Source organism: Heterocephalus glaber, unplaced genomic scaffold (assembly GCF_053883595.1).
Source record: "Heterocephalus glaber isolate CG9 unplaced genomic scaffold, H.glaber_assembly_v1.0 deba00000071, whole genome shotgun sequence".
Taxonomy (NCBI): domain Eukaryota; kingdom Metazoa; phylum Chordata; class Mammalia; order Rodentia; family Bathyergidae; genus Heterocephalus; species Heterocephalus glaber.
Window position 1 is genome coordinate 17,697,810 of NW_028258137.1, and position 22,059 is coordinate 17,719,868.

Sequence of the window (22,059 nt, forward strand, 5' to 3'; positions counted from 1 at the left end):
ACCTGACCCTACACACCTGACACAAGAGTTTGTGCCGCAGCCCCTCTCTACTCATGCCACTCTCTCTGAGAAAGGCTGTGAGGCACACGGTCCTATGGGGTCTCTCAGGAATCAGGAGGGAGGCTCCACTCTCCCCAGAGGGCAGCTGAGGAGAAGCACAGGAGGTGTGCACAAGGGAAAGTGGAGTAGGACTGAATGGTGGAAAGATCACATCCTTGGTGTATGTACATGACAAGATCTGTTTGGTGGCAACTGACAGACACCCAGTTCAAAGTGACAGCACAAAGAAAGGGGATTTGCTGAATCATTAATGAGAAAGTCTGAAGGTTGTGTGGCTTCAGGCACAGGGAGATCAGAGCACAAATATGTCACCAACACTTGGCTCTCTCCTTCTAGCCCTAAGGTCTGTTTTCTTCTGAATTGGGTTCACTCTCAAGGAAGGCTCCAGAAGCCACAGGCTCTTACTGTAAACCTCCATCTCAGAGAAAATAAAGGCTTCCTTCCTGAGGTGTCTGGTAAGAGTTCCAGGGAGGCTTAGATGACCATCCAGCTTGGGGTCAGGGGATGTGGTGCTCCTGGACCTGGCCTGACTCACTGACCTCCCCTTGGAGTGGAGCAGGAGGGAGGGCCCAGGAGGAGAAGGGAGTGCTTTGAATCCAGAGGCTGAATAGGCGTTTACCTGGTACGCCTGTGCCTATGGGAGTCCCTGCTGCAGCCTGCATATTCATGCCAAACTCCAGACCCCAATTCTGTCTGGGATGTGACTTTTGGTGATCACCCTGGATTCATCTGATCCTCCAAGTTTTGGCCACCCCAAGCTCATGTTGCCATGCCAACTCCTCCGTGGCAGGCATCTGGGCAGAATGGGCTGACCTGATCTCAGGACTGGCAGATGCAGGCACATTTGGGTAATTGGATTGGAGCAATCCATGGGGCCTTTCCTGCAGAAACCTGAGGCTTGGCCCAGCTCCTGTTTAGACATGAGCCTGTGCACACAAAGAGGACTTGGAGGAGAGTCCTTTGCTCCAGGACTCCTGGCCATGCTGCTGGGAAGAGAAGGCTCAACAGGCACGAGGGCCAGAGGAAAGAGTGGTGACAAAAGACAAGCCCTGCCTCCCACAGGGGGCAACTCCCATCCCTCATCAACTTTCCAGAAGCTTCCTAAAGCTCAGAGAGCTCTCCGAGACAGTGTGGTCCTCCAGAGAGGCCACAGCTTATCTCAGCCAGTGTTACTGGTCTGGCTTTTTCACTTTCCCACTGAAGAATAAATTTGAAGTCAAAGTGAATGTCCACTCAGGACCCTGGAGCCACTGTGGAGGCGGGTCCTGTGCACCAGCCTGAGGATGCCCTGCCCTGGTAAGGGCAGATCAGCTGGTCCCTGTGCCCTCATACCAGTGTGTCAGGTGAGGAGCCTCACTCAGCTCAGGCCTCTCAACAGCCACAGTCCAGCTTTCCCATGCCAGCATGCTTGCAGGTCAGAGTAGCAACCAGGCGTCTCAGTGTCAACAGGTTCACTGGGAGCAGCAGCCACACGATGGTGCTGCTTGTGGTCAGTGCTGCACACCTCCCCAGAAAGGGCGGGGAATGTGACCTCTTGGATCCTGCCTAGAGTTTGTCATCCTCTTCCTCTCCCAAGTGGACACAGGGTTATATGGGCTCCTGAAATCCCTCAGCAAGCTGCACTCTGCTTGTGAATTGTGGAGCTCTCTGCTCCATCTGTCCTGGCTCCATGGCCCAGTCCAGTCCTCACTGCAGGGGAGAGGGACAAGTTAGTGAAGGCTGTGGCTCTGGCCCATCATTAGGGATGGCATCTCGTGGAGACACCTACTGACCCCTTCAGAGGCACCCATGATGGACTTTGGCAAAGCTGCCAGCCCCGGGGCAGGGAGGAGGGGAAGGGGTTCCTCACCCCACCCTGCCCCCCAACATCAAAGACCAGAGAAAGGAGCCAGGCCTGTGTGGCTGAGCACCCACCTGCTCCATGTGACAGCACCCAGGAGAGCCACATCCTGCCATGGTCACCCTGACGACTCTAGGTTTCTCTGAGAAGTTGCCAGCCTCTAGTGTTTAACTGTAATGTTCCTTTTCCTGGGGAAAGTGTAGATCAGACTAATTAATGTGCATTGTTTGTTTACCCTCCTTTCATTTCTCTGAGACAAAATAATTAACCACAGAGCTTTAGAAACTGCTCATCAGTAGAGTCCCCTCTGTGTCTCCTGCTGCAGCAGCTTCTGTGTGTAGATGCGAGGACTGCATACAGGGCAAGGCCCATGATGGCACCTGGCATGGAGGCTGGTGAGGGGCTCTGAAATGGGGACCTAGTATACCAGTGAAGGACTTTAAATCATGGCAGGAAGGGCTGGGAGGCTTTCCACTGTCTCAGCTCAGAGGATCCCTGTTGTGGCCTCGCTGCCCCTTAGCCTCTGGGGCTGCCAGCCACCTCAGATCCCATCCTTAACTGAATGGGCACCCAAAGCATGCCCATGACCATCCCAGGAGAGGCAGAAAGACCTACCTGGCAGGGCTGGGTGGGCCAAGCCAGAAGGGTCCCTGGGGCCACTGTAGGAGTGAAGGGGACATAGGGCAGATGAAGAGGGACTCTCTCTCCCCACCCCCAAAAGCTCTGTCCCAGCTAACAGCAAATCCCAGCTTGATCAGTCAGTGTGGGAGTGAACCACCCAGAGGGGCAGAAGGTTGAAGAGTTTTCCTTGGGAATCCTGTGATAAAATGAGACCATGTCCCCCTCTGACCATAGCGGAGCTCCAGCACTGTGTGACACAGGCCAGTGCTATTTTGAGGGTAGCAGACAGACTGTCTCCTCCACAGCCCTTTCTCCTAAAGTATCTTCCAAGTCAGGCCCCCGCCTGCAGTCTGCACTGCTGCCCACCCCACCTCATGCTTAAGGCAGCAGGGTCCTCATTCCTCAGCCAGTCATTGTTCTTTCCCCCCACAAACGGGGGCACAGCCAGGACTCAGCCACAAACTGACAAGGGTTCCGAGGCACTCACAGCCCAGAGGGAGCCCCAAGAACAAGCAGCTTCAGCTTCCAGTAGTGACAGCACTGTGGAGGTAGGGGAGGAAAGTTGCTGTAGAGGTGGAGTGCAAAGGGCCTCAACGGAGACTGAGAGACCAACATTTGGGTTTGGGGCTGTGGCTATGACTGGGGAGGGAGACAGTGCCAGAGGGGGCAGGAGCTCAGTTAAGGAGGGTAACCAGGGCCAGGCTGGTAGTCTCAGGCCACAGAGATGAGGAGGAAAGAGGGAAGGAGACAGGAGTGGATCTTCCCTAAGACTCTGGGGTGACATCCAGGTGGTCTCAGAAATTTGGCCTAGGACCTACAGGGACCACTGGTGTCTCAGGAGTTGTGGGAGGCTCGTCCCACCCTTCATTCCTCCGGCAGGAACAGGACCCGCAGGCTGTGTCTGTGAGCCTAGTGGATGTAGCAGGGACAGAGGTCCATGGGGACAGCTCCAAGTCCTCTCCCATGGAATCCTCCACACACCAGTGGCTGCAAGTTTGCTGATGGCGAGTCCTGCAACCCATGTGGGAGAGTGAGTGGGCTGTGGCTTCCACTCCAGGGTGGAGCCCTCTTGCAGCAGTGTCTTGCTGGGATCTTGAAGTAGAGGAAAGGAAAGAAGGGAAAAGAAAAAATATGAGAAAAGGAAAAACATGGAAACAAAGACTTTGCAAATAGGGAAGCGTGGAGGAGGTGAAGGGTGGGCAGGGGAACGGGGAAAAAAAATAAGAACTGAGATACACCATGTAAAGGTACAAGATCCCAATGAGGAATGTAACTGTATTGCATACCTAAAATGTACCAATAAACTACATAAAAAAAGAAAAGAAGGGACTAAGTGTGTCCTAAAGTCTCCCAAGCCAGGTGGCAGGCATGGGAGGACTCTGGACACCCCAGGCCCTCTGAGCACTGACCACAGAGTAAGATAGCCTGGGCCCCAGCTTTCACCAAGGCCCTGCACAGAGCCAGTGCACTCAGCTGTGATCTGCATAGACAACCTGCCACTCCAAACCGTGATGTTCCAGTGTTTTGCTTCAGTGATTTCCCGAGGGAAGGAAAAGCCTTGTGAAATGCATTGGTCAGAACCATGGCCACCAGCTTAAGGTTCATCTTTAGACTCGAAGCCCTGGTCCCCCATTTCCCCTTCGGCCCTGGTATGGTGGCCACAGGGATGCGCTTGGGACACTGACATGCCACATAAACACCACCCCCATGCACACCACGATGCTGGCTGGAAAACAGCTGCCTCCTATCTGGCCAAAAGCATTGCAGATCAACCTCAAATCGAAGCTCCATCTTTGGAGAGCCTGCCCGTGCCAGCCTGGGGGTCTTGAGGGCCTTTGTGCAGCTCCTTCTTTTCAGGAGCTCCTGGTGTCCTGGGGAGGTGGCCACTTCCCAAAGCATTTGTGATGCAGAATGGCAGAGACCAGGCCACTCTTGCAGGGAACAGGAGCCCACAGTGGAGGTATCTGCATACCACCTGGGCAAGTGGGAGACAGAGTCCTCTCTGGGGAGATGACTTCTGGCCTGAGTCTTAAGAGAAAGGGTGAATGAGGCAAGGGACAGAGGGACGGGGAGAACAAGACACCCTTGTCACAGTGAGTCAAGGGGCGCATCACAGGGGAGGGGTTACAGAGATAGGCAGGCCTGACTGAGGAGATGACCCTCCAGCCATCGTGTGGACAGTGGAGGTTGACAAAGTTGTTGAAGGGTGATGCAGTCCAGGTCCACAGAGGTCCCAGCAGGAACAGAGGGGACGGATGGGATATGGTGACTGAGATGATACCCAGGTCCCTGGCTTGGGTGACTAAGGATTCGGGAGGAGGAGGAAGAGAGAGTGTAGGGCCAGGGTGAATGATGGCAATGAGGGCTCAGACCTCCCAAGGTGGCAGGCAGATGCTGGGCTGGGTCAGTGAGCTGTTGAGCTGGAAGTGACACATCGGCTCATCTGCTAAGAGAGCGCAGGATAGTGCTTATGTGAGTTCCCTTCAGAATGAGTGCCCACGGCCCCTGGAAGCTGGGAAAACACACAGACTCTTGTCTTTGTTGACTGGACACTCAGCACAATAAATGCATAAATGTGCCTTGGAGCGCAGGCCTGCTCTGAGACCCACTGTGGCTCCAGCATAGCTTGGGACAGGAACCCAGAGCAGACGTAATCAGGTAGCTGTGGGCCTTGCCTGGGGCTGCATTGTGAAGCACAAGCAGGAAAGTGGTGAAAGTTTGAGTGAGGCATGAGCAGCCCCAGGGAGCTTCTCCAAAAGTCCCAAGGACTGTCAGGGTCCCTGAAATGGGTAACTCGTCCTCCGGCAGCTGGGAAGGTACAAGCTGTGCCTGGGTCCCTCTGACTCGGGGTCCTGTGGGTTCCCTGGGGTAAAGCACAGAGCTTGGTCACTGCTGTGGATAGGGCCACAGTCAGAACAGGGCTTTGTGGGGGTGGACTCCCCTCTCCCGGGCATGCCAGCCACACTGCCCTTTGCTCCAGGACGCTTTGGCCCTTTTCTCTGTCCTGACCTAGTTGCTGTTTACTGATATGTTTGCTGTGTTTACAGCTCCTTTGCCCCAGGGTCACTGTCCATCTTTTATTATTTATTTATTTTTGGTACCTGGATTTGAACCCAGAGCCTCTCACTGAGCTATATCCCCAGTCTGGGTAACCTAGAGATATTGCAATCCTCCTGCCTCAGCCTCCCAGAGTGCTGGGATTATAGGTACAATGCCTGGCCTGTCCACCCATTTTAAACACATCCCTGGCTTCTGAAGTCTTCAGGCTGTTCCTGGCCAATGTAGGTCCCGGCATCCTCTAGGATCCTCATCCTGTCCCCTTTCCACCCACAAAGTGGTGGCCCTCTGAAAACCTGGCCCATCTTCTAAGCAATTAGTTTTCAAGATCAAGGCAGTCAGTTAGGGACAGTCATGTCACCATGCTGTTCACTCCAGGAGAACAAACACAAACACAGGCAAATGGAGTGTGCTGGGAGCATCTCTGGGCCCCCAAACACCCCGCATGTGCCTACTGGCTCCAGCCTGGTCCTCAGAACAGTCCTGCTCCCCTAAAGATCAATAAAAGCCACCTTGCTTTCTGTCTCCACAGGTTCGTGGCAGGCCTTGGTGTCCCTCCCAGCATGGCCCACTGACACGAACCATGACCAGCTGGCTGACACCCGCCTCTAACCAGCCACACTCACATCTTGCCAGGAGGTGACCCCTCCTCCAGCCACCCCCCAACTTGCCCACCCTGCCCAGGAAAGTGCCGCGGCTGCCACGGACACCATGTAGTAGGGCCGGCTGCGGCGCCCAGTGAGCTGCGATGGTTTTGTACACAGCCCCCTTTCCTAATAGCTGTCTGTGCGCCCTGCACGCAGTGTCCTGGGCTCTCATCTTCCCATGTTACTGGCTGGTGGACAGGCTCACAGCCTCCTTCCTACCCACCACTTATGAGAAGCGACAGCGCGCGGACGACCCGTGCTACCTGCACCTGCTCTGCACTGCCTTCTTCACGCCCATCTACCTGGCCCTCCTCCTGGCCTCGCTGCCCTTTGCCTTTCTTGGGTTCCTCTTCTGGTCTCCCCTGCAGTCTGCCCGCCGGCCCTACATCTACTCACGGCTGGAGGACAAGAGCCCAGCCGGTGGGGCAGCCCTGCTTGGTGAATGGAAGGGTACAGGGGCTGGCAAAAGCTTCTGCTTCGCCACCGCCAATCTCTGTCTCCTCCCTGACTCACTGGCCAGGCTCAACAACGTCTTCAACACCCAAGCACGAGCCAAAGAGATCGGGCAGAGAATCCGCAATGGCGCTGCGCGTCCCCAGATCAAAATCTACATCGATTCACCCACGAACACCTCCATCAGTGCAGCTAGCTTCAGCAGCCTGGTGTCCCCACAAGGCAGTGATAGCGGGGCCAGGGCTGTCCCTGTGAGCATTAAGAGGACATCCTCTGTGGAATACAAGGGCGATGGCGGGCATCACCCCAGCGATGAGGCTGCCAATGGGTCTGCCCCTGGGGACCTGGCTGACAGTGGCAGCCTTGAGGATGCCTGCATTGTCCGCATCAGTGGCGAGGAGGGGGGGCGGCCACCTGAAGCTGAAGACCCTGCCACTGGGAACCAAGCCAGGAACGGGGCCAGCGGGGGCCCAAAGGGCCAGACACCCAACCACAATCAGCGGGATGGGGACTCTAGCAGCCTGGGCAGCCCTTCCGCCTCCAGGGAGTCCCTGGTGAAAGCTCGAGCCGGGCCGGACAGCAGTGGCAGTGGGGACCCGGGGGCCAACAACAAGCTCCTGTACAGGGCCTCGGTGGTGAAGAAGGCAGCCTCGCGCAGGAGGCGGCACCCTGATGAGGCCTTTGACCACGAGGTCTCAGCCTTCTTCCCTGCCAACCTGGACTTCCTGTGCCTGCAGGAGGTGTTTGATAAGCGGGCAGCTGCCAAGTTGAAAGAGCAGCTGCATGGCTACTTTGAGTACATCCTGTACGACGTTGGGGTCTATGGCTTCCACGGCTGCTGCAGTTTCAAGTGTCTCAACAGCGGCCTCTTCTTTGCAAGCCGCTACCCCATCATGGACGTGGCCTATCACTGTTACCCCAACGGTCGCGGCTCCGATGCCATGGCCTCTAAGGGAGCGCTGTTTCTCAAGGTAGGAGGGCTTGGCCTGACCTGTGGGCCACATGCCAGTGGGTCCCAAGCCACATGGGAGGTGGGCCACAGCTGTGGAGTCCTCCCTGTCCTGGAGGGCTGAGGTGGGAGGCAGACAAGGTCTTTCATGGAACTGAACCAGAGGCCCCCAGCTCAGAAACAAGGGAAATACAAACACTGGGACAAGAACCAAGGCCCCAGGCTCAGGCAGACCTCACAGGGCGATTGTGACCAGTTCTTCCGATCTCTGAGCTGCCATTTCCCAGTCTGTATAATGAGGGCAGGTGGGGTGAGAATCACGAAGCAAGCCTGGGAGGGGCCTCTGCTCCTGCAGTGTGTGGTGACAGTGGCCCTGGTGATGCCAGCAGTGACAGGGGAGGAAGAGAAGGAGGCAGAGACCACCAGTCCAGCACAAGAGCACAGGCAGAAAGACAGGGCCATGGCCACACCCAGCTTGCCGAGGCCACCAGCTCACTGGACAGCCCTCCCTCCTGGCTGTCAGCAGCTGCCACACCAGGCTCTCTGCCCACTAGCCCATGGCTTCGATTCCATAGTCACTAATTAGAGTGAATCATAATTATTTCTGCTAATTTGGATGCAATTGGAGGAGTTTTTAGACCATGGTAATTTGGTCATTACGCATTATCTTATCTGAGCCATAGATGTTCAGAGTATCGACTTTTTGTTCTCTATCCAAAAGCTGCTCTTGGTCCTTTGAGTTTTCTGAAGCATCCCTTGGCCAGCTGATACAGAACAGGGCTTCATGCCCCCAGAGGCAGCAGCTGCTGTGGGCGTGGGTTCTCGCCCTTTAAGGAGAGATGTGACAAAGTAGATGCTCAGCAGGGAGGGCCATGGCCCAGAGGCTAGGGCAGGTTTCCTTGCTTCTCACCTCCTGTCTCAAAAGCCACCACACTCAGCCTGTTCAGGAAAATGCTGGCACCTGCCAGGGTCGGGGCAGATTGTGTCCACGGAGCCTGCTGGAGCCAGGGCAGTCACCCATGGGCTCCAGCCCTGGACTCCCAGGTATTCAATGTCTCATGTGTGCCTCTGCCAGGCCACAGCTGAGGTGCCTGGATTTTTGTTTTGTTTTGTTTTTTGAGACAGGATCTTGCTATGGAGTTCAGGCTGGCCTTGAACTACGTAGCTCAGGCTGGCCTCAAACTCACAGCGATCCTCCTGCCCCAGCCTCCCGAGTGCTGGGATTAAAGGTATGCACCACCATGCCCGGCCTGCAGTGCCCAGCTCTTTATCCACAACCAGAGAAGCTGAAATTGCATCAACTTCTCTGACAAATAGATGCACCCTTCCTATTCTGGCATATGGATTATATGGTTCTGTCCCAGGCATACATTTTCGTCTCACAAGCCGGATAGACTTTCTGGAGAAGACGGGGATATGTTGTCAGGCTCAGGGTGGGAATGTGTGCCCTCTCCCCCCCCTGTCAGTTTCAGATGGCTCTGAAGCCAGAGACCACCCCCAAGGCCACTTCTGTGCAGGCTGATCTACTTGTCCCCTCCTCACCTCCGCCTGCCGGGCACCTGGCCACTGTTCCCACCAAGGTCAACAAGCCTTGCTGGAACAGCCCCTCCTCTGCACCTCTGTCCTGAATGTTCCTTTTGTGTCCTTTTACCTCTTGGGTCTCAAGTTTGTCTGTAAATATGTTTAATTTGGTCCATGCCACTAAAAATATTTCTTGAATTGGCCAATGTTTTAAGGAAGATATTTCACATAAAACCCAGTTCGCACCCTCTCTCAACACCTCGGCAGATCTGGCAGTGCCTGCCATGTTTCACACAGCTGCAGGCAGCCAGACCTGGGGGTTGGGACAAGCCCACTTAGCCAGTTCTCACTTCCCGGTGACCCCACAGTCAGCCCTGCCCCTTTCCAGGAAGTGTGACCACCACCTATTTCTGCCCTTGCTGATGACCCTAAGCTTTGTCCCAGCCCAGATCTCTCCCTACAGGCCCAGCCCTGCATCTGGCTGTCCCCTGGACACATCCCAAACCAAGCTCAGCATCTGCCCTGGAGCCAAGAGCATCATCCTGAAGCCAAAAGGGCCACCTTGGCTGCTCCTTGTGCCCACCCTGCCTGTCCCAGAGACCCTTCATTTCACTTTCAGATAACCCTGGTTCTGCCCTCTATGTCCAATTCCACTGCCTTGGCTGAGGCTCCATCCCCATGTTGCCCTAACTGTGGTGGTGGCTGACTGTCCCCTGCCAGCCTGGCCTCCCTTCTCACCTAGGTCAGAATGCCTTTTCCATCCCCACTGCCTTGGGGGAAGCCCAGTGTCCCACCTGCTCTCTCACCACAACCTGAGCTCTGCCCCTGCCATGCCTCATCCCACATCCCACTGGTCACAGCCAGGTACCTAGCTGCCCTGTGGACTGGCTGTCCCAGCAGACATTGTCCTTGAGAGCGAAGCTATGTGCTGGGGGCACAAGGAAGAGCCCAGCACACCTCTGTTGACCTCCTGCCATGGAAGAGAGGAATCAGTGGGGCTTCAGAGGGTTAGGCCTAGCCCAAGAGGGGCGAAGACTGCAAGGAAGGGTGCTGCCAGCCGGCCCTTCTTTCATAGCCTCCCTTGTCCTGCCTGCCTTGCTAGTGTGCTCTGTGCTACTTCAGACCCTTTGGGGAGCTGTGACTTCTTGTGAAGGAAGGGACTAGAATCCTTTCTGCCTCCATCCAACAGCACTTTCTGGACCCTTTATATTGAGTCTTTGCCTAACAGGACTAAAAGGCACAACCCCTCGGTATGATTGTTTTTGTAAGAAAAACACAAGAGGGCCAGGGATTTAGCTCAGTGGCACAGCGCCTGCCTTGAAAGCGCAAGGTCCTGAGTTTGATCCCCGGTATCAAAAAAAAAAAAAAAAGAAAAACAAGACTCTGTGGCTATTAAGGACACAAGCCAGGAATCAGTAAGTCCCAGCAAATAACAAAGTAGGTCCTGGCGAGATCCAGGGGTGTGTGAGGCGGCATCTTCCCTCTGGTTGCCTTCTCCTGAGCACCAGGGCCGGTCCAATGCCTTTCTGCAGGTGTCCCGTCCCTGGCCAGGACTCAGCACAGGGCAGGTGCTAAGTGCTAAGTGCTGAGTGAGGGAGAGGCTGACATTAAGATCAACAAATGGGTGGCTGGAGAGAAGCCAGCGAAGACACTGGCAGCTCAGAAAGGCTGTGGTGGCCAACAGATCTGGCACACTCCCACCTTGCCCATCTGAGCCACAAGTTGAGACACATGAGTTCACTTCCCTGGGCCTCAGTGTACTTGTCTGTAAGAACGGCAGGCTTTTAGTGTCCTCATGGTGGATATGGGGAAGCACAGAGCCAAAGTGCTCCCACTGAGGGGAACTTGTTGCCTAAGGAACACCGGGGCCATATTGGCATCATGTGCCCTTTCTGACTGCGGCACTTTTCCAATAGGCACATCAATGGCGCATCAGTGGTGGGTGACTTCAGAGCTTTCCCGGGGCAGACATACAATTAGGCTGCAGTTTGGATCTGGGATATGGAGAAGTGAATGAAGATGTTATTTTAGGAAAAAAAACAAATTTAGGCCACAAAGCCCATTACCAAATACTGGGACATTTATACCACAAACACCAGAGAAGGGAAGATGGGCATCCAGGCTGGGTGAGGGAGAAGCTGTAAAAGCCAGGGGTCCATCCAGATGGAAAATAACAACTACTCAGCTTCAGGAGCAAAAGGAAAGATGGAGGCCAGCTGGGGCCCTGGGGCCTGTGACGTGGCTACCGTGGGACCCTCAGCCAATGACTGAACAGCAGCTAGACCTCTAAGCCCACCTCCCTGGAGAGTCTCTGGGTCTGGGATCTCAACATCACAAGAAATCCAGTCTAGAATGCACTAGCAAAGTTTGGGGAGGGTGGCTCAGGCTCATCACGGAGAATGAGGAGCTAAGAGAGGCCTCTGGGGACAGATACGCATGGTGTCCCTGGGGAGCAGCCCAGCAAAGGACGTCTCCAGTGGCCTCCCATGACTGTTCTGTGATCAGGGGGCCCAGGAGAGCCCTCAGGCAGCCAGGTGATGGCATGGAGGGCATCCCTCTGTGGCCACCCTTCACTGCCCCCAATCACAGGACTGACAAGGGCCCAAACTTGAGCTAGGGGTTACCATCCTGGGTCGGGATGCCTTGAGTACAATGTAACATACAACTGAGACATCCATGTTTATTAGCCAACATCTGGAGACAGCCTGCCAGGATCACCTGCAAGTTGGATGGGGGTTGGTGCAGTACTCCCCTCCTCCCACAACTCTGTCCTTGGTAAAGGAGACGAAGACAGAGATCCAGGGGCAGCAGAGGTGCGAGGGCATGATGAAGCCACTATGGAGGAAGGAGGCCTGGGTTTAGTGTGACGCAGGGGTCCAGAGACAGGGGACAGCTCAGAGCTCTCATCCCAAACTGAGGGACCCCAAGGGATCATGGTCTATAAAGCAGATGAAGTGACTTAGGACACAGCCAGATGGCCAGAGGCTGGGGACAGAGAAGATGACAGTGTCCAAGACCCCTCTCGGGAGGGAGGGGTGACCTTTGAGGCCAGATCCACACACAGGGAAGGAACATAGGGGAAGACCAGGTCTCGGGTGGCTGAGGAGGGAAAGAGCCACCAGGCGTGAATGGACAAGGAACTGGGGCTGTGTAGGTGAGCTCCTGGTCACCAGGAGTTGGAGACTCGGGAGGACCTGGCTGTGGAGTCTACACTTTCCCCCACCCACCTTGCACTGCTGGTGGAGGGTGTGCATTACCGTGAGCCAGTTTCCTTGCTGCATCCGGCCTGTCTCCACAGTCAGGTGTAACTCCCAGGAGCAGGACGTATTCTGTCTTCACCTGGGCCCGAGTCTACCGAGCAGGGCTTCAGAGGGTTCCCCTAAGAGCGTGAGTGGACGTGGCCAGTGTCCCAGTGGTGGCCGGTAGGTGGCGACACTGATGCCCAGCTTCGCCCCCAGGTGCAGGTGGGAAGCACACCTCAGGACCAAAGAATCGTTGGGTACATCGCCTGCACACATCTGCACGCCCTACCAGGTAGGTCACCGCAGCCTGCAGCTTCCCAACAGTGGGACCGGCGCCTGGGCCCTGGCACAGGCTTCATTTTCTGGTCTCTGCCCTGCAGAGGACAGCGCCATCCGCTGTGAGCAGCTGGACCTGCTTCAGGACTGGCTGGCTGATTTCCGAAAATCTACCTCCTCCTCCAGCACAGCCAACCCCGAGGAGCTGGTGGCGTTTGACGTCATCTGCGGAGATCTGAACTTTGACAATTGCTCCTCAGGTGAGGCCGCACTCCTCCCTTCGGACCTGGGTTCTGCGAGCTGCTTGGGCTCCAGTCGGGTTAGGCAGCTCGAAGAACTTCCTGCTCCTCAGGAGTGCATGTGTGGGAAGTTTAGCCAGACTATGAACGAAGTCTCTGCCCTCCAAGAAAGCTAGAGCAGAAGAGCAGACACTCTACCTTGAAAGCTCAGCGGTCCCTTGCTGGAGACAAAGTGATGCCCTAAAAAATGAACCCGTGTCGAGGGAGGCTGGGGCTTGGGAAACTTGGACTAAGGGAGAACTGGCTGATTTAGTGCTTACAGTGCACCAGGCAGGGTTTCTTCCTGCTGTTTCATTTAAATCTTTTAACAACACTATGAGCTAGGCATTGTATTTATCCACATGGTGTGGAAGAGGAAGCTGGGACTCAGAGAGGTTGAGTAACTCCTGAAGGTCACACAGCCAGTAAATGCTTGAATGGGAATCTGAACCCTGGGAATCATGCCTTAACTTTTAGACAGGTTATGGGCTCCAGTAACATTAAAAGTTCATCATTACTGCCAGACCTGGTAACCCACACCTGTAATCTCAGCATTCTGGGAGAGGGAGATCTCAGCATTCTCAGCAGAGGGAGGGGGATCAAGAGTTCAATCCTAACTTGGGGAATTAGTGATTTAGAGACCCTGTCTCAAGATTACAAAAAAAACTGGGAATGTAGTTCAGTGTGAAGGTCCTGGGCTGAAACACCAGTACTTTTTTTTTTTTAAGTGAAATTTGAAATACTGATTTAAATAACTGATTTTACAAGGATCTTCTGGGGGCTGGGCTGGCTCTAAGCCTCCTTGGCCTGCATCCTCTGTCACAGTCATGTGCCTGATGCTGCTGGGATACCTGAGTCAGGATAAGGACACAGCACATACAGGTAGAGGGTATCAGGAGGAGGAATCCCACCTGGTCGGGCCCCTCAGTGCCCTTCCCTCCAGTGCCACAGAAACGACCATCTGGCTCAATCAGTTGGCAGGAAAAACGGGAGCCTGGGGAGGACACCTCCCTCTCTCTGCCTTGTGGGGTGGCCCCTCCCTCAGGGCTGGATACCGGATTGTGAGGAGGGCAGGAATCCTGTCTGGGACAGCACAGGCCAGCCTCACACATTTGCCACAGGATCTGTGACCTTGAGCTCACTGTCCCCTAGAGCCCAAGAGGGACAGTGATCATTGTTCTCAGAGGGGAGGTAAAGCGGGGGGTGTGTTAGAGGGTACATTTTCAAGGACACCGAAACCAGTCACAGATGACCCCAGGACCACTTGTGGAAACAAAGAACCCACCCAGAGGCAAATATATAAGGGACAGGTGACAATCCATAGCACCTCCTTCCTCCCACAGACGACAAGCTGGAGCAGCAGCACTCCCTGTTTACACGTTACAAGGACCCCTGCCGCCTGGGGCCTGGGGAGGAGAAGCCGTGGGCCATCGGTGAGCTGGGCCCAGGAGGGGCTGGTGGGTGGCTGGGGTCCCTACAGGCTCCCTAAGGAGGGACCACCAGGACCTGCCCCCAAGGCCCCAGGCAGCTGCCCCAAGCCCATGGAGGCCACCTCCTGGCTGGGTCCTGCCTGCAATGATCACTCTTGCCCTCACCCTTAGGTACCCTGTTGGACACAAATGGCCTCTATGATGAGGATGTGTGCACCCCTGACAATCTGCAAAAGTAAGTACCAGGTGGGGACCCCATCCACGCCAGCTCCCAGTATGAAAGAAGTGCCAAGAACCTGACTCTTATGATAGAGAGATGCAAGCTGGGAAGGGATGCAAGAGCCAGCTCAGCTCAGGCCAGGCCAGTGAGGGCTTCCATGCAGTGGGAGCTGCTTCTCCAACTCTGACAGCCTCAGGCTCTCATGCAGGTGGAAGATGTCATAGACCTGGTGATGAGCTTGCAGTCTCAGAGCTACCTGCTGTCTCAAAGGGATGCTTCCTGATCCAGCAGCCAGTCTGGGCCATGTAAAGCCCTGCCAGTAGGGTGAAGGGAATCAGAACTTTCCACCACCAAGCCAAGAGCCAACCTCTGTAGCACAGTCAGAGGGGAGCTAACAGCTTGTGGAACCAATTAGGGAAATAAAATATGAACAGAGAGAACACAAGCTGATAGCTCTCAAAGTAGAGACAGTTCTATCCTGGCCAAGCTTCATTCCTGAACCCAGTGGCTTCCATAAAGGACACATTGAAGCCACACATAGTGCTGCAGACCTATCATCCTAGCATTCAGAAGGCTGAGACAGGAGGATCACCATGATGAGTTCAAGGCCAACCTGGGGTAGTCAGCTCAAGGCCAGCCAGAACTACAAAGTGAGACCCTGTATCAAAAAACCCAAAAAAACCCCATAAAGGATGCACTAGAGAGGCCAAAAGCAGAGCTGATTTATAATTCACAGCCTGAGACTGCAGAGCCTCAGGGATGGCTCCTTGCAGCTAATTTGAGCCAATTAATTAGATTACAGACTAAATTTGAAATATCATCCTATGCTGAGAAAATTATCTTTTTATGAGATGATGATTAAAAAATGACTATCAGTAACCCTCAGATCATTGATGCTGGAATTAATTACCAAAAGGCAAAGGACAGTAATGGATTATATCTCTGAGCCCTAACAATGTTCTGAATGTCATTAGTGTATTTATCTGAAGGCTGATAAAAACCTTGTAGAAACCTGTATTTGCCAGCCTAGCCTCTCCAGGAGCCTTTTCCATCTGTCTAGGCCTTGACTATCAGGTGCCCTGGGCAATGTTTCCCACCCCAGACCCCAGCCAGAGTTAGCCCAGATCTAAGCTGCCTGCCCTCCCTATAGAACTACAAATGGCACTATCCCAGTGAATTTCCTCAATCTGGGAAATGGGTCATCAGCTCATTCCCCAAAGAGCTTGGGGCCCCAGCAACCATTCTTGTTTCAAAGGAGAAAATGGAGCCTGGGAGGTTTAGTGACATGAGCTAGGCCACATCACTGCTTAAGGACAGACCCATGTAAAAGCAGAGTCCTCCCATGGGACCTGGGTTCCACCTGGCTCCTCAGTCCCCTGCTGATCTGAAAAAGTCATGGGGTGGGGCCCCAGGAGAGATGGATTCCTGAGGCTCCCGGAAAAAGCCGAGTCTCCCAAACAGGCTGCTTTGGCTCAGAGCAGAAGCTCCTTCTGGAGACAGGGTAGGGGTGGCTGGATCCCCACGCTGGTCACAGCCAGGACAGTGCCTTGACCAATGTCCAAGTTCACAAAGGGAAAATGAGGGCTGGCCAGCCCAAAGTGACGCAGGAGAGACTGAGAGACCTGGAGGGCTCCACTCAGCCCCCTACTCGCAGACTCTGGAGCACCTTCCCTCCAGCTCGAGCCTTTTGTGAGCTGAGATATAGGGGAGACAGATCTCACCTGGAGGTTTGGGGTGACCCACTCTCACTTGGGGAAGACCAGAGGTCCTCACATAGGACCTGCCAGGCCAGGGCTGGCAGAGGTAGGGGCAGGGGACTCACCCTGCTGCCTGTCTGGTGAACAGGGTCCTGGAAAGCGAGGAAGGCCGCCGGGAGTACCTGGCTTTCCCCACCAGCAAGAGCCCAGGAGGTGGCCAGAAGGGGCGGAAGGACCTGCTGAAAGGCAACGGCCGTCGAATTGATTACATGCTACATGCTGAGGAGGGCCTATGCCCTGACTGGAAGGCTGTGAGTCTGGGGACTGCCCTATAGCCCTCGACAGTACTGAGGCTCCCTCTGGACCCCACCCCCGAGATCACACCCTTAAAACGAAAGCCATGATTCCTTCAGACCTTTAGGCCCTGGAATCCAGCCCAGAGTCCCCATGCCTAGGACCCCCAGGCTGCCATCCCCTGCACCCAGGCCCCTCCTTTGCAGGTTACACTTTGGGTCTAACCAGAGTGCTTCTTCCCTCCCCCACAACCCAGGAGGTGGAAGAATACAGTTTTATCACCCAGCTATCCGGCCTGACTGACCACCTCCCTGTGGCCATGCGGCTGATGGTGTCTGCAGGGGAGGAGGAGGCGTAGCCCAGTCAAATCACCGGCATCCAGAGCAGCAGGCCTCTGCCAGCTCTTTGAACTGCAGCCCATCCTCAGGCTGTGTCCCCTCCATCAAGCGCCCAGTGCTGGGGGAGGGCAGGGGACAAGGAGGGAGCCACAGTCAGCCCCAGGGAGCCTGGAAGCAGTGCTGCTCTTCGACTCTGGGGCCTTTCCGAAGACAGAGATTCAGGCCGGCCCAGGAGCCCCTGGCTGCCTAACCAGTGCCATTCTTTCCAAACGTGATTTTCTACAGATCTACAGCACAACCTAGTTTGTAATCTGAGGATTAGTATGAGGACCCGGTTTATGTACTCTTTTTATCTCTTCTCAAGCTTCGTCCAGGGTTCCTTACTTTTGTCTGCTGCCAATGTTGTCTCGCATGCCTGTACCCTCGCATGCACGCTGCCCGCATGCCACGTGCCACACTGTAGCTACCCAGATCCCTTGCTCGGGCCTCAGCCAAGGCCAGACTCCAAACACAATCAGAACCAGCCAAAGAAGCACTTCCTGGGCTCACTTGCCACCCCTCCACCTCCAGCCCAGAAGGGGCAAAGTGGGGACATGAGGGCTGTCGTGATCAGTCAGCCCAGGGCTCTTCCCAGAGTCTTGCACTCAAGGGCGATTACGTCTTAAAAAGAAAACAAAAAGTTAAAACAAAATCACCCTTTAAAGGGCCTGCAAGTCACTAGGTAGAGCTTTGCTCTTCCCAAGACAGGGTCCCCTCCCCAGCTCAGGGGCCAGCTGGCTCTGACCACCCCCGGCAGCTCCTCTAGGAGACTTGGATCCGGGACATGGAGCCATAACCACAAATCCAAGAAGGCGGCATCACTTTTTTACAGGAAGGGGACTCACAACCTAAAGGGGTGGGGGTGGGGACTTCATTTGAAAATGACAGATTTGTACCTTCTTCTCTTCTATCCAAGCCAATGCATCCTCTTCCTTCTGCCAAGCCCCTTGCTGCCCTTCAGACACCTCTCTGGTTTGGGACCAATCCTTCCCCAGGGACTTCCCTCATCCATGTGCCGGCTGAGCTCAGGAACCACCTGCCTGCCCCTGGGTGGGGCTGTGACTCTGGCCTCCCATGCCACCCTCCTCAACTGCTACTCTAGCCAATACCATGGCTAGGGGGACCCTGGATGAAGAAACAAGGAAACAAGGTGCAGAGCACAGCCTGCCCCGCACCAGTGGGATGATCCTGCACCTGGCTGGGATGGCCAGGTCAATGCCACATTGTGCCTAGGCAGGGAGTGGTACTGGCTGGCATGCAGGCACACATAAGCCACCCTTCCACTGTGCAGCCAGAGCCAGCCCAGGGTTGGCTGGCCAGTGACCCACAGTGTCCCACCTGGCCCTAAGCCTGGGGTGGAGGCTCTGTAGCAGCACTGCCTCTGCCCACCTGCCTTCAGACAGTGCAGGCTGCTCCTCAGTAATATAGGGAGGCTTCTGTCTGTCTCTGGGTGCAGGTTCCAACAATCCCCACTGATCTCAAAGCACCATGTTCTTGTATCCAGCCTGGCTCCGAGCCAGCTTTGCCCGGCAAGGCTGGAGCCAGCACCAAGACCCTGGTATCAGGGCTGGTGCACTGAAGCTATGCCTTGTCATCCACTGAGCAGCAAGAGGGACAGGGAGAGGGGAAGAGCCAATGCAGCCAGCCAGACACCAGGCCATGTGCTGGGGGTCAACCCTGCAGCGTGGGCAGCTTGGGGCTAGGATGCACATGCACAGTTATCACTGGTCTGGCCTGGGGAGCACTCCCCCTACCCCACTATACCCCCAGGATCCAGAGCAGGGGTGGCCCTGCCTGGGCTCCCTGGCATGGCCCTCTCAAGGCTCGGGCAAGGATTTATGGAGGGTCCCCCACTCCCGGGAGCAGCAAGGACTCTGTTCCCACACAGGGCTCAACTAGGCAGGCCCAGCCCCCAGACCTAAGCTGCTGTGCACACAGGGAGAGCACCCAGGGCCAAGACCAGGGTCCCCACACCACTCCAGCAGCTTCTGTCCTGAGGGTGAGGCAGCACATGTGAAGTCAGGCCCACATGCTTCTCATCCTCCCAACTCCCAGGGCGGCCTTAGGCAAGTTATACCGCCCTATGCCTCAGTCACTTTCGCTCATCACATGGTCACCGCTGCCTAGTCAGGTCCTGGCACCCAGAGGGACAGCCTGCCTCCCTAGCTTCCCTCACACCTCCCTTAGAGCTGAGGCTACAACTACCACACTTTTCATCGTGGTGCACTTGTGGACTCCCAGGGCTGTGTACAACCAGGCTTTTCCATTTTGATTTTTAAAAAAGAAAGAAAAGAAAAAATTGCCAGGATTGAAGATTCTGTGGCATCTATGGCCTGGGAGGGGGCAGTCATAGAGGTCACTCAGATCCCAAACCAAGGCTCTTAACTGGCCCCAGGCCCACCAAAAGGGAAGCCACAAGGCAAGTGGATCAGCTTAGGAAGGAAACATTCATTTCCATTTATCCAAAACCACTTTGAGTTTTAGGTATATTAATCTTGATGCTTTTTAACTATTGTATTAACTTGCTGAGATTTAGAAATACTGTTTTAAAAAAAGAAAAAAAACCACTTTTTTAATTTCTTGTATTTTTTTCTGTATTTTATCCTCATGGGACATTAGGGGTTTTATATGGTAAGACACCTAAGGTTTTGGTAAAAACATTATCAAATATATATCCAGACAATTCTTCCCTAGAAGAAAAACAATCTTTACACATGATAAAATATTTTGAAAAAAGAGGTGGTTTTTTTCCTTTATGGTGCTGAAAGGAAGGATGGAGAATAAGGAGGAAATAAACTGTGAGGTTCAAGGCTGACGTTCTCTACTTATTTGAGCGACAAGCTGGGTTGGGCCCTGCTGACTGCAGACCATGGGGGTGGCTTCGGGGGCACAGCTCAAGTCTGCCCTGAAATGCTGGGACCCTGGGCCATTTGGCTTCTCTTACTGGGTATTTCTCCTTTCCTCAGAAACGGGGAGGCCAATAGCGAAGAGTATCTTGTGTATAGGATAAATAAGGCCTTGGGCTCCTAGGAAATCTGGCCGTCTCTACTGAAGCAGGACTAGAGTGATCCATACCATACCCCATCTGCCCAAGACTTCTGAGGGGGTGGCAGGGGACTTCTGATGAATATAAGGGGCCACGTGGGAAAGGCCTGCACCTGGCTCCATTTCCTGAAGGCCGGTTTCCCAGGGTTGCCCCTCAGGACTGTCTGCTTCTTCCCTGGTCTCTCAGTAGCCTGATGTCCAGGTCTTGGAGCTTTTTAGGCCACCTACTGGTGTGCAATGAGGTCAGACACCTAGACATTTATAAATATGGCAGGGGAAAGGGCTAGAACCCACTCCTCTCCTCATCTCCATCAAAGTCTTCAAGCCCCAGGACCTAGTCATGATTCACTGTCTCCATCCCCTTGCAGGTGCTCGTAGTGGAGCTGGGTGGACAGGGACCTAAAAGTTTCTAAGAAATAGGCAAGTGGCACTGCCTAGCTAAGCAGACAGCGCCACCTACCCACCCACATTAGCAAGAGCACTGTGCCTTTGTTCTCTTCTGGGTAGGACAGAAGACATCACTGTCTTGGAGCTTTCTGAGCTTCAGACCAGAAATGGGGATCTTCTTGGTCCCGCCGCAGCTCCAAATCAGTCACCAGCCCACACTGCCTACCACACCTGGAGCTGGGAGCCAGCAGCGCAAAGATGCAAAAATGGAAGGCTTCCTCTGTGGTGAGACCAAACAGGGTTCTGGAAGGAGACAGGTCCTTTCAGCCTTCCTTCCCCAAAAGCCACAACCCATTCAGAGCCGCAAACTCTAGATACTTTATTTCTCAACAAGGGATGGTCAGTTCCTGGTGTCTGCGAGCCTGAACTGCATGGTGACATCTCCTGAATGGGGGTGAAACTCCACAGCATAGCTCACTGCCCGAGGACTGCCCAGAAGCATTTTGGGATCCAGTGTGGGGCTGAGGAAGTACACAGCCTGCTTGCAGTGGGGGTTCCAGCAACAATCCCCCTGTAGGAGCAGCAAGAAGACAGTGAGGGTCCCTGGCACTTGGGCCACCTTCCCATAGCCCCCAGCCCAGGCAGCTCAGTGGGTAGAAGCTGCTTAGGGACCAGATGACTCAGGGCCATGAAGGAGTCAGCACCTGGCCCAAAGCACACAGGACAGAAATACCAGAGGACAGGGTGGTGCCAACTCTGGGGCTCGAATACACTTTCAACCTGGTACACACAGCACTACCTTGTCTTCTGCGGGCTCCAGGAGGCCAGTGCTGACTGTGCTGTCTGGCGTCAGGTGGTATTCCATCCACAGGACAGCTCCATGGCTCCTCCCCAGCCTGGGAGAGTGGGTTGGGCCAAATGGATATTCAAGGTGAGATGGTGGGCACAGCTGGGGATTTCCCGCTGCTTTCCTGAAACCTCTGGTCTTTACCATTCCCATCCTGCCCCACAGGGACCTCCTAACCCACCTAACTGCCATGCAAAGTAGGCTGAGCAAGAGCAACCACAGCAACCTATGGTTCCTTGCAGCCTGGCCAACTACCCAGGAACTGCCGGGCAGGGCCGCTTGGCTGCAGGGCCAGCCCCCCACCGCCCCCAAGATTGAGGGCTGCAGAGAAGAGCCTTGGCACTGAAGGCTGTTAGACCACTCCCAGATATGCTCAACAGCAGCTCAGGCAGTTGACAGTATCTGCCTGCCTGTACCACTGGTCTCCTGGTCTCAGAGCCCTAGCTCTTGGCTCATGGCGTCTGCCAGTCAGGAGGAGGTCCTGCTCTCTGTGAAGGGAGCTGGAGCAGGGTGGGGTCACCCATGCCTTGCAGTAAGCAGCCCTCATCACTCCTAACCTCCTTTAATTCCCAGAAGAGTTCAGGAAAAACTGTTCCAATGGGTAACCATAGTAACAAAGCTCACGATTCCTGGCAGCTGAGACCCAACAAGGGAGCCTCAGATAGGGGGACAAGCAAGGCCCACTCTGCCCGCCCCCACAGGCCCTGTGGCTGTGCAACTGCCACATACACAAGGGCAGGCAAAGATGAGACAAGGATTCATCATGGCCCAGAGCCAAGTGTCTCCCAAGCCAGCTGTGCTTGGCCACATGGGCAATA

The 22,059-nt window shown here is 54.8% G+C and overlaps 2 protein-coding genes across 10 annotated transcripts in view; one reads left to right on the plus strand and one right to left on the minus strand.

Annotated features, from left to right (window-relative positions):
• Window positions 1-19,771, plus strand: part of Smpd3 (sphingomyelin phosphodiesterase 3) — a 90,763-nt gene extending 70,992 nt beyond the window's left edge. For all 5 annotated transcript variants that reach the window (XM_004842968.3, XM_087214523.1, XM_004842970.3 and 2 more), the window contains 7 exons: window positions 6,111-7,649; window positions 12,607-12,682; window positions 12,771-12,926; window positions 14,288-14,377; window positions 14,546-14,609; window positions 16,440-16,602; window positions 16,842-19,771. In XM_004842968.3, the coding sequence (XP_004843025.1) occupies window positions 6,327-7,649; window positions 12,607-12,682; window positions 12,771-12,926; window positions 14,288-14,377; window positions 14,546-14,609; window positions 16,440-16,602; window positions 16,842-16,943 (1,974 nt within the window). In that variant the 5' untranslated portion in view covers window positions 6,111-6,326 and the 3' untranslated portion in view covers window positions 16,944-19,771. The remainder of the gene's footprint in view (window positions 1-6,110; window positions 7,650-12,606; window positions 12,683-12,770; window positions 12,927-14,287; window positions 14,378-14,545; window positions 14,610-16,439; window positions 16,603-16,841) is intronic.
• Window positions 19,772-20,748: 977 nt separating this feature from the next.
• The window catches only part of Prmt7 (protein arginine methyltransferase 7), a 67,820-nt gene continuing 66,509 nt past the window's right edge, over window positions 20,749-22,059 (minus strand). For all 5 annotated transcript variants that reach the window (XM_021256797.2, XM_013071530.3, XM_004842973.3 and 2 more), the window contains 2 exons: window positions 21,194-21,290; window positions 20,749-20,965 (listed from right to left, as the gene is read on the minus strand). In XM_021256797.2, coding sequence (XP_021112456.2) covers window positions 20,795-20,965; window positions 21,194-21,290 — 268 coding nt within the window. In that variant the 3' untranslated portion in view covers window positions 20,749-20,794. The remainder of the gene's footprint in view (window positions 20,966-21,193; window positions 21,291-22,059) is intronic.